At 40.6% G+C, this 14,322-nt stretch overlaps 1 protein-coding gene across 3 annotated transcripts; it reads left to right on the top strand.

The window, feature by feature from the left end:
• The first annotated feature begins 608 nt into the window (after positions 1–608).
• Positions 609–13,274, top strand: E2F6 (E2F transcription factor 6). 3 transcript variants are annotated; one of them, XM_075126414.1, is made up of 7 exons: positions 609–965; positions 2,310–2,364; positions 6,475–6,685; positions 7,113–7,271; positions 7,843–7,957; positions 9,810–9,957; positions 12,543–13,274. In XM_075126414.1, the coding sequence occupies exons 1-7, from the start codon at positions 909–911 to the stop codon at positions 12,545–12,547; spliced, it is 750 nt and encodes a 249-aa protein (XP_074982515.1). In that variant the 5' UTR covers positions 609–908; the 3' UTR covers positions 12,548–13,274. The 3 variants fall into 3 exon arrangements, with proteins under 3 accessions (XP_074982515.1, XP_074982514.1, XP_074982516.1); XM_075126413.1 differs by having other exon boundaries at positions 611–965; positions 6,475–6,691; XM_075126415.1 differs by having other exon boundaries at positions 613–823; positions 6,475–6,691.
• Positions 13,275–14,322: the final 1,048 nt, after the last annotated feature.

The raw sequence follows: 14,322 nt of genomic DNA on the forward strand, positions 1-14,322 counted from the left end.
GACAGGAAGTCTCCTGGGCCTCAGCCCTCAGAGCTGCGACCACCTATCCCCCCACAGATCTCTTTCTGCTGAATCATGGGGGGGGGGAATATCTGGGGGAAGGTGATGGTGCCCCCACAGAAAAGGGTTTTATTTGGTCTCGCACACAGAGGGGCAATGGTGGCACCTGGGAAGGGGCTTTCTCCAGGCCCAGAGGTTTAGTGAGATGGGGGGGGGGGGGGAGCACAGCACAGCACAGCTCCTGGGGCCTTGAGAACCCCTCTCCGGTTTCAATTGCTTCTACCGCTGGAGTCGGGCTGCAGGGCGCCCCCATGGGATGGACCCAGCCGGGTTTAGCCCGGGCGGGACGGGGATTTGGGCTACGGGTGTTTTCCTCCATTGTCTCCTCTCACCCTTCAGCTAAGAAAACGGCCCGAGATTCACGAGGGCGTCGGCCCAGCCCTGTACCGCGCAGGGCACGGGAGCGGGACGCGTAACGTCCCCCGGCCGCAGGGGACCGTCTCCACCGCCGGGCGGGCGAGGCCGGCCGGCCCGCCACTCTCGACCGGCGCCAGGAAGGGGCGGGGTTTGTGCAGCCAGGGGGCGGGGCAGTCTGTCACCCGCTCGCGGAGGCTTGTGGGTGAGGGCGGCTGGCCGCGGGGAGGCAGGTGGAGGGGCTGGGGAGTGACGGCCCGAGCCTCACGCTGTCGCCGCCGGGAGTCGCTTTCCCTGCCCAGCGGCCGCCGGCCTGGGGAGCGGATCGCAACGCGGCCGGGCCCTGCCCGCTCCTCCCGGAGGTGTGACGGGGGGCGGCGCTCGCCCGGACATGGACTCGCCGCTCCAGGTGGGCGGCGGCCTGTGAGCAGCGTCCCGGGCCGCGAGAGGCCTGGCGCCGGCCGCTGGGCGGGGAGGCGCGGGGCCGAGCTAACATGGCCACCCCCGCCCAGGGGAAGAGCCTGCGGCCGCTGCACCCGGACACGCTGCGGGTGAGTGAGGGCGGGAAGCGGCTGGTGGCTGCGCGGGGCCCGGCCCAGTCGCTCTCCCGCTCCCCGGACCCTCTGAGCAGCACAGAGAGCGAGGGGGGCCCCTGAGATGGGGGCCCTGGCAGGCTCGCTCCACGCGCCGTAAATGACCCGACCCACCCCGACCCCTGCCCCCCTGGAAAAGGAAGGATGTGGCGTGGCGGCGTTAAACATCAGAGTTGCCCGAAAAGAGACTTTTCTTCGGTGTGCGGTTAAATGATGTAAGGGCGGCTCCGCTCTCCGGGCGCCTTGGCCGCTGCTGCGGATAAACCGCTTCTTTCTCTCCGGCTTCGCTCTCAGGCTCTGCTGCGCCGACGATGCAGTGGGTTGCCCGGGAGCGTGATTTAAAAACAGGATCTGTTCAGACGCGTTTTTTGTTCCCGGATCTGTTTCTACTGCTGTGGATTTTCTTAAAGCGTATTTTTACAAATCCTAAAACTTGGGCTAATTTTGACTTGATACCTTTCTTTTCTGAATTTTTCATGGGTTGGTAGCTGGAAACTTTGATAAACGATCTTGTTTCATGGCATTACTTCAAAAGAAGTAGCAAGAAAAAGAGGGAGGCCTTCTAGGATCGTTGTTGCAATTCTATTGCTCAGAAAACACCCAGGATTAATATAAATTCGGTTCCTAGTATAGTCTTCCAGCTTAAGAGTTGAAGTCAAACTATTTGCATTGTAGTTATAGCGACCTGTGTTCTAAATTATATAATCTATGTAATGGGCCTTCAAGAAGTGAAGGAAGAGATGATCAAGGCATCCTTTAATGCTTTCTATGCAATGCCTATGTGAGGAGTGAACCTCTTGCCCAGCTAAGCAGGAACATTCTTTCCCCCACCTGAGTGCCTCATAGCAATCACCTGGGTGGATCACCAGTCCTTCATTACTCCTGATTTCTGCAGTTGTGATAGAAGTTGAGTTTTGGGGGGTGTCTTCGCTATTCACCCCTTCCACAAGCCTTTATATTAATCCTTCCTGGCTCAAGTGCCTGTATCTGCTACTGGTTGGGAAAGGTTTGAGCCAGAGCACAGTGAAAACTAGCTCAGTTCTCAGTTTCATCCTACAGAGTTTTCAATCCCAGCAGTGAAAACTAACCAGACGGTTAAATTTTCCCTTGGTTACACTTACGCAAAGCTATGAACAGTAGAAAAAACACTGAAGCTGTCTGAAGACTTAAGACAACTTATTTAACAAAAGCCTCCATTCTACAGAAAGGGAGCTAACCTTCATGCAGGAAAGCTTCCTGTTTGCCATATGTATATTTCATGTCCTAAACTCACCTTCTTTGTGTTTTGTTTTGTTTTTTTAGCCACCAAAAATCAACCTTAATATGGAAGATGAGGTCCAGTTTGTGACAATGAGAAGTAAGTTTCTGAACTTCAAATTTAGAGATGTTTCTTTTTCTCAAGGTTTATGCAGTTAGATGAGGAGTTTGAATAAACTGCTGCTCTCTTCACAAACTTAGTTCACGTATTTACCCAAAGAATGCCAGGCACTGTATACATATTTGCCTCCTTATTTGTTTATAATCTGTATAAAACAGAGGGAAGGATGGCATAGAGCAAAATCAAGCAGTTGAGCAAGCAGTAATAATCAGCCCATCACTGACCATTTTGTTTTTCACTTTCCATCTCATTATAGTGATGGGCTATTAGTAGGGCCCTAGCAAATTCCTGGTCCATTTTGTTTAATTTCAATATCCTAGGATTTTAAAAATCGTAAATTTCATGATTTTAGCTACTTAAATCTGAAATTTCATGGTGTTGTAATTGTAGGGGCCCTGACCCAAAAAGGAGTAGTGGGGGGATCATGAGGTTATTGTGGGAGGGGTAGCAGTACTGAACCCTACTTCTGCGCTGCTGCTGCTGGTGGTGCTGCCTTCAAAGCTGGGTAGCTAGAGAGTGGTGGCTGCTGGCTGGGAGTCCAGCTCTGAAAGCAGTCGCCACCAGCAGCAGTGTAGAAGTAAGCATGGCATGGTATGGTATTTCCACCTTTACCTCTGCGCTGCAGCCTGCAGAGCTGGGTCCTCAGTCCGCCCACTTTCTGGCCACCCAGCTCTGAAGGCACCAGCACAGAAGTAAGGGTGGCACGGTATGGTATTGCCAGCCTTACTTCTGTGCTGCTGCTTGCGGGGCGCTGCCTTCACAGCTGGGTGCCTGGCCAACAGCTGTCACTCTCCGGTTGCCCAGCTCAGAAATAAGGGTGGCTGTACTGTGGATGCCCCTCCCCCCCTCCCTGCCCAAAATAACCTTGTAACACTTTGTATGTATTGTTGAGATTGTTTTCCAATATGCATTACTTTGCATTTATCAACACTGAATTTCATCTGCCATTTTGTTGCCCCGTCACCCAGTTTTGTGAGATTCCTTTGTCACTCTTTGCAGTCTGCTTTGGACTTAACTGTCTTAAGTAATTTTGTCTGTCAAATTTGCCACCTCACTGTTTACTCCTTTTTCCAGATCATTTATGAATATGTTGAACAGGGCTGGTCCCAGACAGATCCCCGGTGCACACCACTACCTGTTTTCATTGTGAAAACTGACCATTTATTCCTACCCTTTGTTTCCTATCTTTTAACCAGTTACTGATCCATGAGAGGACCTTCCCTCTTATTCCATGACTGCTTAATTTCCTTAAGACCCTTTAGTGGGGGACTTTGTCAAAGGCTTTGTGAAAGTCCAAGTACACTAGTCCACATGTTTGTTGACCTCCTCTCAAAGAATTATAATAGATTGGTGAGGTGTGATTTCCCTTTACAAAAGCCATGTTGACTCTTCCCCCAACAAATCATGTTCGTCCATGTGCCTCATTCTGTTCTTTACTATAGTTTCAACCAATTTGCCTGGTACCGAAGTTGCCTATAATTGCAAGGATTGACTCTGGAGCCTTTTCTAAAAATTGGTGTCACATTAGCTATCCTCCAGTCATGTGCAGAAGCTGATTTAAGTGATAGGTTACATACCACAGTTAGTAGTTCTGCAGTTCCGTATTTGAGTTCCTTCAAAACTCTTGTGTGAATGCCATCTGGACCTGGTGGCTTACTACCATTTAATTTATCAATTTGTTCCAGAACCTCCTCTGTTGACACATCAGCCTGGGACAGTTCCTCAGATTTGTCACCTAAAAAGAAAGTGTGGGAATCTCCCTTACATCCTCTGCAGTGAAGACTGATGCAAAGAATTCATTTAGTTTCTCCACAATGGCCTTATCTTCCTTGAGTGCTCCTTGAGCCCCTTGATCGTCTAGTGGCCCCACTGGTTGTGTGGCAGGCTTCCTGCTTCTGGTGTACTTAAAAAAAAATTTGCTGTTTAGTATTTAATTTGATGTGGTGATTGGATCTCTGCCGTTCTGATATATAAAGTACACAACCTTACAGGAATGGAATAAATAACATACTGTGAAGATGTCATGCAAACTAAGGACACGTGTCTCATTAATACTGGAAAATTTCAATTAAAAAAATCTTAAGATTTATTAAGTCAAACCTGGAGCAGGCATAGTCTTAACAGAAATCAGGGACAGAAATTGGTAGTTTAATAGTACAAATTAAGGAATATATGGGACAAATTTTGCTATGAGTTACATGCCATGCAACTCAGTTGAAGTTAGTGGGCTGTGGAGAACTTGGCCCATAGGTGTTTTTAAATCAAATTTCAGGTGCTCTTGGATTGTAAAACCTGGACTGGAGTGCACCCTATAGTGGTACAATATTTGAAACTTCTGAGCCATAGAGAGAACCAGTATGAGAGCCTCTTAGGCCTGTGGAGCACCTTCAATGTTTTACAGATAGACAGAGGTAGGTCTTGATTCCATATACTCTCAAATGACTCTTGGACCTGTAGTGTCTCTTGTTGAGCTCAGTAAGAGTCTTCTTGCATGGGTGCAATTACAGGATTGGGGATTTAGTTTATTAGAACGGTTCTGATGAGCATAGCAAGCTTTCGGCTGGGATTCCTTGGTTGTCTGGTTCTCACTGTCTTGTAAGGTGTTATGTATGCTGAGGTTGAAAACATGCAGTATTTGAACTGAATATGTACTCTAATATTTCACGTTCGAATAAAACATTTCCAGGTTAAATTGCAGGAATTAAAGGCAGAAAAATGGCCAAAGTATAAGGGTACCAAGCAGTTTCTCTGTGTCAGTCTTCAAAACTTTTGATAGCTGCATGTGCAATATCCTCGAGCTCTGCGCCTTTGATGTCTAAACAAAACTTTAAGGGTAAAATAAAGTACTGCTCGGAAACATTTATGTGATTAATAACTGAATTATTTTTAAACCATAAACTTTATCCAAGTATCAGAAATCATCTTAATAGTTTATGTAAGCTGGGTGTACACTGGGAGTGGTTCACTGGTATAGAAGTACTAATATACTGTACCAGCAAAGCACTCCTAGTGTGGACACAGCTATACAAGCAAAGCTGTGCTACTTATTGGTAAAGTGCAGTTTTGCTGGAATGGCTGCATCTACGCTACAGACTTCTGCTGGCATAGCTATGTCCGTCAGAAGTGTGATCCCTAACCAATATAGCTGTGCTGACAGTCATCTGCAGTGTAGACATAACCTTAGTTTAGACAGCCTTTCTCACAGTCAGAAGCTAAACATTTCCAAATTAATTCCACTTCCCCTAAAAAAAAAAAAAATCTGGAAGAGGTATTTTTATGCTGCCTTTCTCCCAAAGGAGTAACTTCCCCTTACAAGTTATTAGCACCTTTTATTAGTTGTAATGCAAGGGAGAAAAATAAAGAAAACTTTCTGTTGATTAGTTTCCTGTGGTCAGCGTCTGAATTATTCTCTTCTTTCTGAAAGATCAAAAGGCAGCTGGAGTTCTTAAAAAAGATTTTGTTCTTGATGTTTTGATTAAATGAAATGGAGGAGCAAATTAGCCAGTGATTTAATTTAATGGAAGTAAATTGTGGTAATTGATACTCCTATAATTACAGCTGTTTGAAAACTGGGTGGTCTAGTTTACTTTTTCTTTTGTTAGAAGCCATTTAACAAGTTATGTGCAGACATAATAAGTAACTTTTAATTTTATGTTATTTAAGTGAGGGACCAGATGGCATAGGTAGGTGGCATTCAGACAGTCTTTTACTTCTTGGTTTCAGGCTTGTAATTGGCAACAGGACTATTTTAAACACAAGATATCATCATGGCTGTTTAGTAGCCTACCAGTTTGTAAAATTGCTTATACATATGTTCATATCACAGTTGATATCCTTGTTGGAAGTCTAATGTCAAGAATTTAAAAGGCATGGAGATACCTTTTAGCTTTCTAGATGTAACTTCTGCAAATTACTTAAGGCATATTGGATGGACAGCTTTCTTTATGACTTGTACTGATATAGAACAAAACTTCAACCTCCTGTTCTAATAACACTTTTCATAAGCATTGTATATTGGAAAATTATGACAATGCTTTGAACAGAGCTGCATGGATTAATACTAAATGATGCAATGTCAAACCTTTACAGAAACCCTGAAAGTCACAAAGCCTCGTTTTGATGCATCCCTGGTTTACCTGACCCGAAAATTCATGGATCTTGTCAAAACTGCACCAGATGGTGTTCTTGATTTGAATGAAGTAGCAACAACTCTGGGGGTACGAAAACGAAGAGTATATGACATCACCAATGTATTGGATGGAATCCACCTGATTCAGAAAAGATCTAAGAATCTTATCCAGTGGGTGTGAGTTGGCTTTGAAATTTCTAACTTACATTTGCAAAAATAATACAGATATTTTGTGTAATGTAGTTTGACCTAACTTTGACTTAATTGTGAAAACGTGTTTTAGCTTCTTTTGTGTTTTGCAGTAACTTTCATAAATGAGATGGTACAGCCTCTTAAATTACACTGTGTAATTAATACAGTCTCTAATTATAAGATGCTTTTAACTTTCTAGTATCAGGAAATGAAGCAATTGTGAAGATTTTTTTTTAACTGACCACAAGAAACTAAAAATAATAGTTTATGACCAAAAAGCTTTCAACATTTTAACTACACTTTTTTAAAAGTTAAAAAATATTTAAGTATTCTGTATTGCACTACAGAATTTATTTATAAATATAAGCTTTAAATAATATTCTTGATAACTTTCATATTCTTTTAGAGGATCTGATCTCGATCAGGTTGCTGGAAAGGCATCAGAACAGCAAAAGCTTAGAGATGAACTTTCTGATTTATCAGCAATGGAAGAAGCTCTGGATGAATTAATTAAGGACTGTGCTCACCAGTTGTTTGAATTAACGGATGACAAAGAAAACACAAAATACCCTTTTAACTGCTGGATCAGTTATTTTGGCTACTGGCACCAAGCATTTAATGATGGAAATTTAGTATAGCGAGTAAGAGGTGGAATTCATTGCCTTCCTTCTCATGCTTTAGTACAGGGCAAGTAGTACTTGGAATTACTGGTCCCAAATAAACTTATATGTGCAGGTATATGTCTATATAGAATAAACAGCAGAAGGTAAAAGTTGAAGGTGTGGTCTTAAAGGAACACTATCACTGAAATAATTATGAATATTTACATTTAGTAGTCCTATCTCATAGGCAAGCTTTGACAAATGAAAAGTCGTTTTGTAATTGAGATGAGTTAAACACCAAACATGAAAATTGGGAATATCACCTAAGATTCCTCATTCTATGCTTGCCTCTAGGCTGAAGGCTAACTAGAAGAAAGTCTGGTACTTAAATAAATTCGCTTTCAGACAATGACCAGTGAAACTTGTCCGTTCCTTGAAAGAGATCAGAAAGTAATTATATAAAACAGTAACAGCCGTCCCTTTTTCTTAAAACAGTTAACAGATTTCCTTATAGAATCCTTGACTTATGTGTACACTAGCTTATGTGACATATCAAGATATTCATAGCATTAAGGCCTTTCAAGAACAGATTGTTATGGCAATCAAAGCTCCAGAAGAAACAAAACTAGAAATACCAGCTCCTAAAGAAGTAAGTATTGCTTTTCATTACTCTAAGGCAACTACATTTTTAGAATTCGAGTTTGCAAGAAGAGCAATTCATTTTTCACATACAGAAATTAATATGGGTATGATATAATATTGGTGTTCTTATCTGATACTTTTCATAAAACAAAGATACCTGCAATAATGTTTGGTGTAAAAGTGTGTGGGGACAGTGTTTTAGCTAAGGTGCTCATTGCTAATGTACCTGAATGCTTCACAAATTAGTATAATTTAAAACCACACCTTGAGATGAGGCGGTATGATTAACATCCCCCATTTTAAAGATGGAGAACTGAGGCACAGAGATTAAGGGTACGTCTACATGGGCAGCAATCAATCCAGCGGGGGTCGATTTATCGTGTCCAGTCTAGATGCAATAAATTGATCCCCGAGCACTCTCCCATCGACTCCTGTACTCCACCGCCGCGAGGCAGAGTCATGGGGGAGCGGCAGCAGTCGACTCACCATAGTGAAGACACCGCGGTGAGTAGGTCTAAGTACGTCGACTTCAGCTACGTTATTAACATGGCTGAAGTTGCGTAACTTAGATGCCCCCCTCTGCCCCATGTAGATCAGGGCTTAGTTTACAAGCATACACTACTACCCAATTTGAGACTCCTAGACCTGACTTTTCAGAGTACTTAGCCCTATATAGATCTTTATATGTTCAAAGCACAGCTCCTGTTGGCTTCGGTTGCAGCTGTGAGTGTGCAGCACTTAAGCAAATCAGATCCCAGGGTGTCAAGTCAGGCAATCAAAAAAGAAAAACACACAATTAGTGATGATCTCTGACAAGCTTGGTTTCGCTAACTTGCTTAGCATCAGGGAGCGACAGCTTCTCAAATTACATATTGCTTTGGCTATAGTAAAAAATTTCTGGCAGTGGGTTTCCCTACTTTCATTCTTGGAAACAGCTGTAAACTGCCTGACTTAAATTTTCCGAAATGATTCCTCCTCGGGTAGATGCCTAACATGGAAATTTTCAGCCTAATTGGTTGGTTAGGCACAGTGTTATAAGCAACTGAAAACAGAGGTTTATAATAGAAAGTTTCAAGCAACCTTACTAAGAGGTACTACCAGCCCTGACTGTAATTGTTCAGAAAGCTAGTACAACATACTGTAAAATTTTCATGAATATTTGATTTTTTTCTATTACAATGCACTTGTCTCTTTGGGGAAAAAATAGTTCTAGAACTTGTTTCCCTATAATGTTTACACCTAAATCAGTTTTTTGATTAATGTCTTGGGGTAATTTCGTGTCCTCTGCCTTTGGTTCTTGAAAGCCCATTACATTGCTGATATTATCTAGTGGGGGTGTTGACATAGCAATTTATTAAATTTGTCCTGCCTTACTGATTGTGCTAGCAGTAAAATTTGTGCCAACACTGATTGTTTTGAGCTATTCAGTTGTCACATTGACCCTAAACTCATCACTTTTGCTACCTCTGTTTATAACAGTATAATAAAATTCAGTCATTTATCAACATGGCCTGTTGAAAATGAGCAACGAAAGAAAGTAGTTCTTCACATTGGATGGACCCTCATCAAAATAAAATCCTTCTAGCACACAGAAGTGTTCAGTTGCTTAATTACATTATTTAATAGATGTCATTCAATATGGCAGGTTCATAGGTAACCCTACCAATTTACCAAGAACTAAAGAACCTTTAAATTGGCTTAATTAAAGTCTGTTGAAGTTAATATGTCCCTCCTATATCTGGACCTGTTCTTGTATGTCTATTTGTGTTAAAATAGATGCAAAATACTTGAAGTAAAAATTAGTTTGGCTTAATCTATAAATTTCTTCTGATTCTGTGTATATAAAATCTGTTTTACAGGATTGTATAGAAGTACGTATAAAGAGCACAAAGGGACCCATTGATGTATATTTATGTGAAGTGGAGCAAGATAACCCAGGTGCCAAAACTTTTGAAGATATGGGTACTCTGACGTCAGAAACTAAATCACCAGTACCTCTTGATGAAGGTATGTGAGAAATTTAAATGGAAGAAAGGTATTTATCAACATGAGACAAACTACTGTGAAATATGTATTGTATCCAACTCAGTTTGTCAGAATGATAAACACTTCTAATCCCCCTGAAACTTGTGTAATTTTTAAAGTGGGCTAAATTTTCAGCATATGAAAAATATTTCAAAATCAACTTTAGCCCTTGTTACTAGAGCTGGGCAAAATCTTTTGGATACATAGTTTATTTGTTGAAAAATGTGGTTTTTGTTGACATGAAACTGTTTTCAGATTTGATACACATTAATTGAATAATTTAGTCCAAAAAAAAGTTTTTGGGCTAGATTTGCAAGGGAACATAGGTCCCATTCAGAAAACAGCTGGCAGTGGTTTCCTCCTTATAACTTTTAGCCCAATGCATAGGGCGCTCACCAGGGATGTGGAAGGCCTGGGTTCCGTTATCTCCATTTCTTTATACAGGGCAAGGATTTGGATTGGGTCTTCTACCTCACAGGATTATCCCCTAACCACCAAGCTATGGTGTGTTCTGGGTCAAGTCTCTTTCCTCCTGTTGAAGCTGTTCCACTTTGTATAAAGTACTTGAGCCGGAGAGAGAGAGTGAGAGTGAACATAGCCTGGTGGTGTGAGTCCCCTAACTACTGGGCTAAAAGTTATAAGGAAGGCTCCTCCTCTTCTTGTTGTTTAGTGAATCTAGCCCTTTAATAATGCTGGAAACAAAGCATTTCGGATCAAACATGTTTTGTTCATCCAGGAACGGACTTCTTGATTCGCTGAAACATTATAGGATCTTTAGATTCATTTTGACTCAAACTAATTTTTTTTTTTTTTACAGAACTCTGTGTGAACTGAAAAAATCAGTTATTTGCTCTGCTCTACTTGTTACCTATACATATTTTGATTTGTGTAACGCTATTGTATAATATAATCTGGTGCCCTGCTGTTCTGTGATTAGATGTATAATACCTTGCTACAGAATCTTAGAGTTTGCAAAACAGGAAGACTTGACAACTAACTCAATAGCTCACTTCAACTGAGAGCGGATATGTCTGTTTTCATCAATAGAGATGCAAGATAACCAGTCATATATGCAGGTTACTGCTGTTTGGAAGTAAACAAAGCAGGATACGTAGTTTGATGGGAAGGTGGGGGGAGTAGTTAAGGTGACTTATTTTCAGCAATGCTATTTGAAACACCTTCCCCCGGTGTCCACTAAGATTTTTGTTTTTGTGCCACTTGTGGAATAGCAACATGGTGATGTGATTGGTCTGTTTCCAACAGTCTTTGTGTTAACATAATCCTAACGCAATAGTTTTTCCTTATAAAGTATCTCCTCTGTTTAGTGGCACTAATTCTAGAGGACTGAGGAGTTAACCCTTTGCAAAAGTCAATGTAAAGAGGTCTGAGATTTGTAGCTTACAGTATGTAGTTATAGAATGTTAATTGTCTTCCATAGGGAGTGGAAATATTTTTTTAAAATAACGGAGCCCAGTATTTCTGTCATTAATATGGGTATAAAACTGTGGATGACCTGTTCCTGTTTACTTGCCACAGCAATGCTCAGTAAAATCACTAACTTCCCTCAAAATTCTCATGTCTTGTACCTTCCTACATAAATTAGTCTTGGATTTCTTCTTTGAGTGCCAAGGAAAAGAGGAATTGGGGAGTATTTCTGTTACAAGGTAACTTAAATTATTAACAATCAGCCATTCCAATTTTTTTTAAGTGAGGTAGTCAGGATTCTAAAGTACATTTCTGCTTTCAACCATGGCAATACTTAGCAACTTGTCCTATTAGAACAAAAAGACTAGCAATAAGGATTTCTGGGTTTAATTCCCTCCTCTGCTGCACATTCAATGTGAAGTTGGGCAAATCATGTAATCTCTACCTCCATTTATCTGTCTTGCAAAATGAGTATAATAACTGGGGTGATGAGACTAAATATTTTGAAATCTTTGAATAAGACATATTAAATTCTTTTCTGTGTCAAGCATTTATCTCAGTAAAGTTTGGGAAACCTCTATTAGCAGTTTAAGCTATAAAGCACAGCATGAATTAGTTCATTATTTTACTTGCATAAGCAGTCATGCTTCATGTTAGCACTTCTTGTGTAACTACTGCTTGTCTCTATAAACCGTTCAAATGTAGGATAAGCTTTAAAGAATAACAACACTTCTTGTATCTGCCTAGTTTGTTTTTCCCCCACTTCCTTGTTTTTGTGCCTGTCAAGATTTACATTCCCTTTCATGTCACGTGACCACATCTTCTTTTTTTTTTTATTTCACTGGTTTAAGTGCTACTGTCTTAGCACCTCCCCGCCCTTTTGTTTTGCAGTATCAGCGGAGTGATCTTAATGGTGAGGGGCGATAGAACCATTTTATAGTGTCGTTTGTTACCCTGGAATTCTTACACCTGAATTTTTAAAGGGCATATATGTAAAGTTTCTAAATCCGTGTATAGCACAATAAGATCACATGTAGATGCAGTACTTTTTTTTAATTCTACCATACCTTAGCTTTCATAAATATGAATGTTCCCTGAAAAAGAATACATGTTTTGGTAATCTTTTTTCACTTCCCTTCTAGAGTGAGATCTTCTAAATCAACATGAAGGGTGAAGAACCATTAGAACACCAAGTCCGGTGCAGATTATCATGAATATCTGCACTGCAGAATTCCCTGAGTTACTTGGAACTATGAATATGTTTTTCAAACTTAAAATGGGAATAATTCAGTTGTTGAGTGCTTTCACGCAATTAACTTCAATTGCTTCAGTCTAAAAGAAGGTAATTCAAGGAACCATTTTTAGGAGCTTTGTTTCTACACTTGTGCGTAATCTGCAGCGTTTGGGGGAAATGGCCTTGTTTTTACCATTTTTATTAAATAATTTGAATGATAATAAATATGGACAAGAAATTACTTCAAAAATGAATATTCTTTAAAGCCACATCTGGACCAAAATATGGTCCTGCAAGACTACAGATAATAAAGAAGCACTTTTAATTCTGAAACTGCACTGTCACTAAACAGGATTGTTAAATATAATGTAAGAATCAAGAACTGGAGCATTGGAAGGCTTTTCTTACCCATAAGAAATATGACAAGTAAACATCATGAAAAATTGAAGCTATGCCTTGCACTGTGTGGATGTGGTTTGCATCTAACTCCGCACGGTGCGAACAATGAAGTTAAAGGCATGGCTTTTGTGTGTGTATATATCTGTATCATGTTTAGATAGTCACTACTGGAGATTGACCAAATGAATTGCACTTTTGCCTTTGTACAGCAAAAACTGAAATAAACCTGTAAATATAAAAAGTCAGTCTAACGGTGTTTAGTTGAACTTCATCTTGGCTTTCTCTTTAAACAGTAGAAATTCATTATGTGAATATAATCACGATTCATCGCAGTTTTTAATTGCACTGTTAAACAATAGAATACCAATTGAAATTTATTAAATATTTTGGATGTTTTTCTACATTTTCATATATATTGTATTCTGTGGTGTAATTGAAATCAAAGTATACTTTTATTACAAATATTTGCACTGTAAAAATAATAAACAAAAGAAATACTATTTTTCAATTCACCTCATACAAGTACTGTAGTGCAATCTTTGTTGTGAAAGTGCAACTTACAAATGTAGATTTTTTTTGTACACAACTGCACTCAAAAACAAAACAATCTAAAACTTTAGATGCTACAAGTCCACTCTGTCCTATTTGTTCAGCCAATCGCTAAGACAAACCAGTTTGTTTACATTTAGAGGAGATAATCCTGTCCTCTTCTTTACAATGTCATCAGAAAGTAAGAACAGGTGTTCGCATGGCACTTCTGTAGCCAGCATTGCAAAGTCTTTACGTGCCAGATATGCTAAACATTTGTATGCTCCTTCATGCTTTGGCCACCATTCCAGAGGACATGCTTCCATGCTGCTGATGCTCGTTAAAAAAATACTGCATTAATTAAATTTGTGACTGAACTCCTTGGGGGAGAATTGTATGTCCCCTGCTCTGTTTTGCCCGCGTCTGCCATATATTTCATGTTATAGCAGTCTCGGATGATGGCTCAGCACATGTTCGTTTTAAGAACACTTTCACTGCAGATTTGACAAAACACAAGGTACCAATGTGAGATTTCTAAAGATAGCTACAGTACTTGACCCAAGGTTTAAGAATCTGAAGTGCCTTTCAAAATCTGAGAGGGATGAGGTGTGGAGCATGCTTTCAGAAGTCTTAAAAGAGCAATACTCCGATGCGGAAACTACAGAACCCAAACCAGCAAAAAAGAAAATCAACCTTCTGCTGGTGGCATCTGACTCAGATAATGAAAATGAACATGTGACGGTCTGCACTGCTTTGGACTG

The sequence above is a fragment of the Caretta caretta genome, chromosome 3, assembly GCF_965140235.1.
Source record: "Caretta caretta isolate rCarCar2 chromosome 3, rCarCar1.hap1, whole genome shotgun sequence".
NCBI classification, from domain to species: Eukaryota; Metazoa; Chordata; order Testudines; family Cheloniidae; genus Caretta; species Caretta caretta.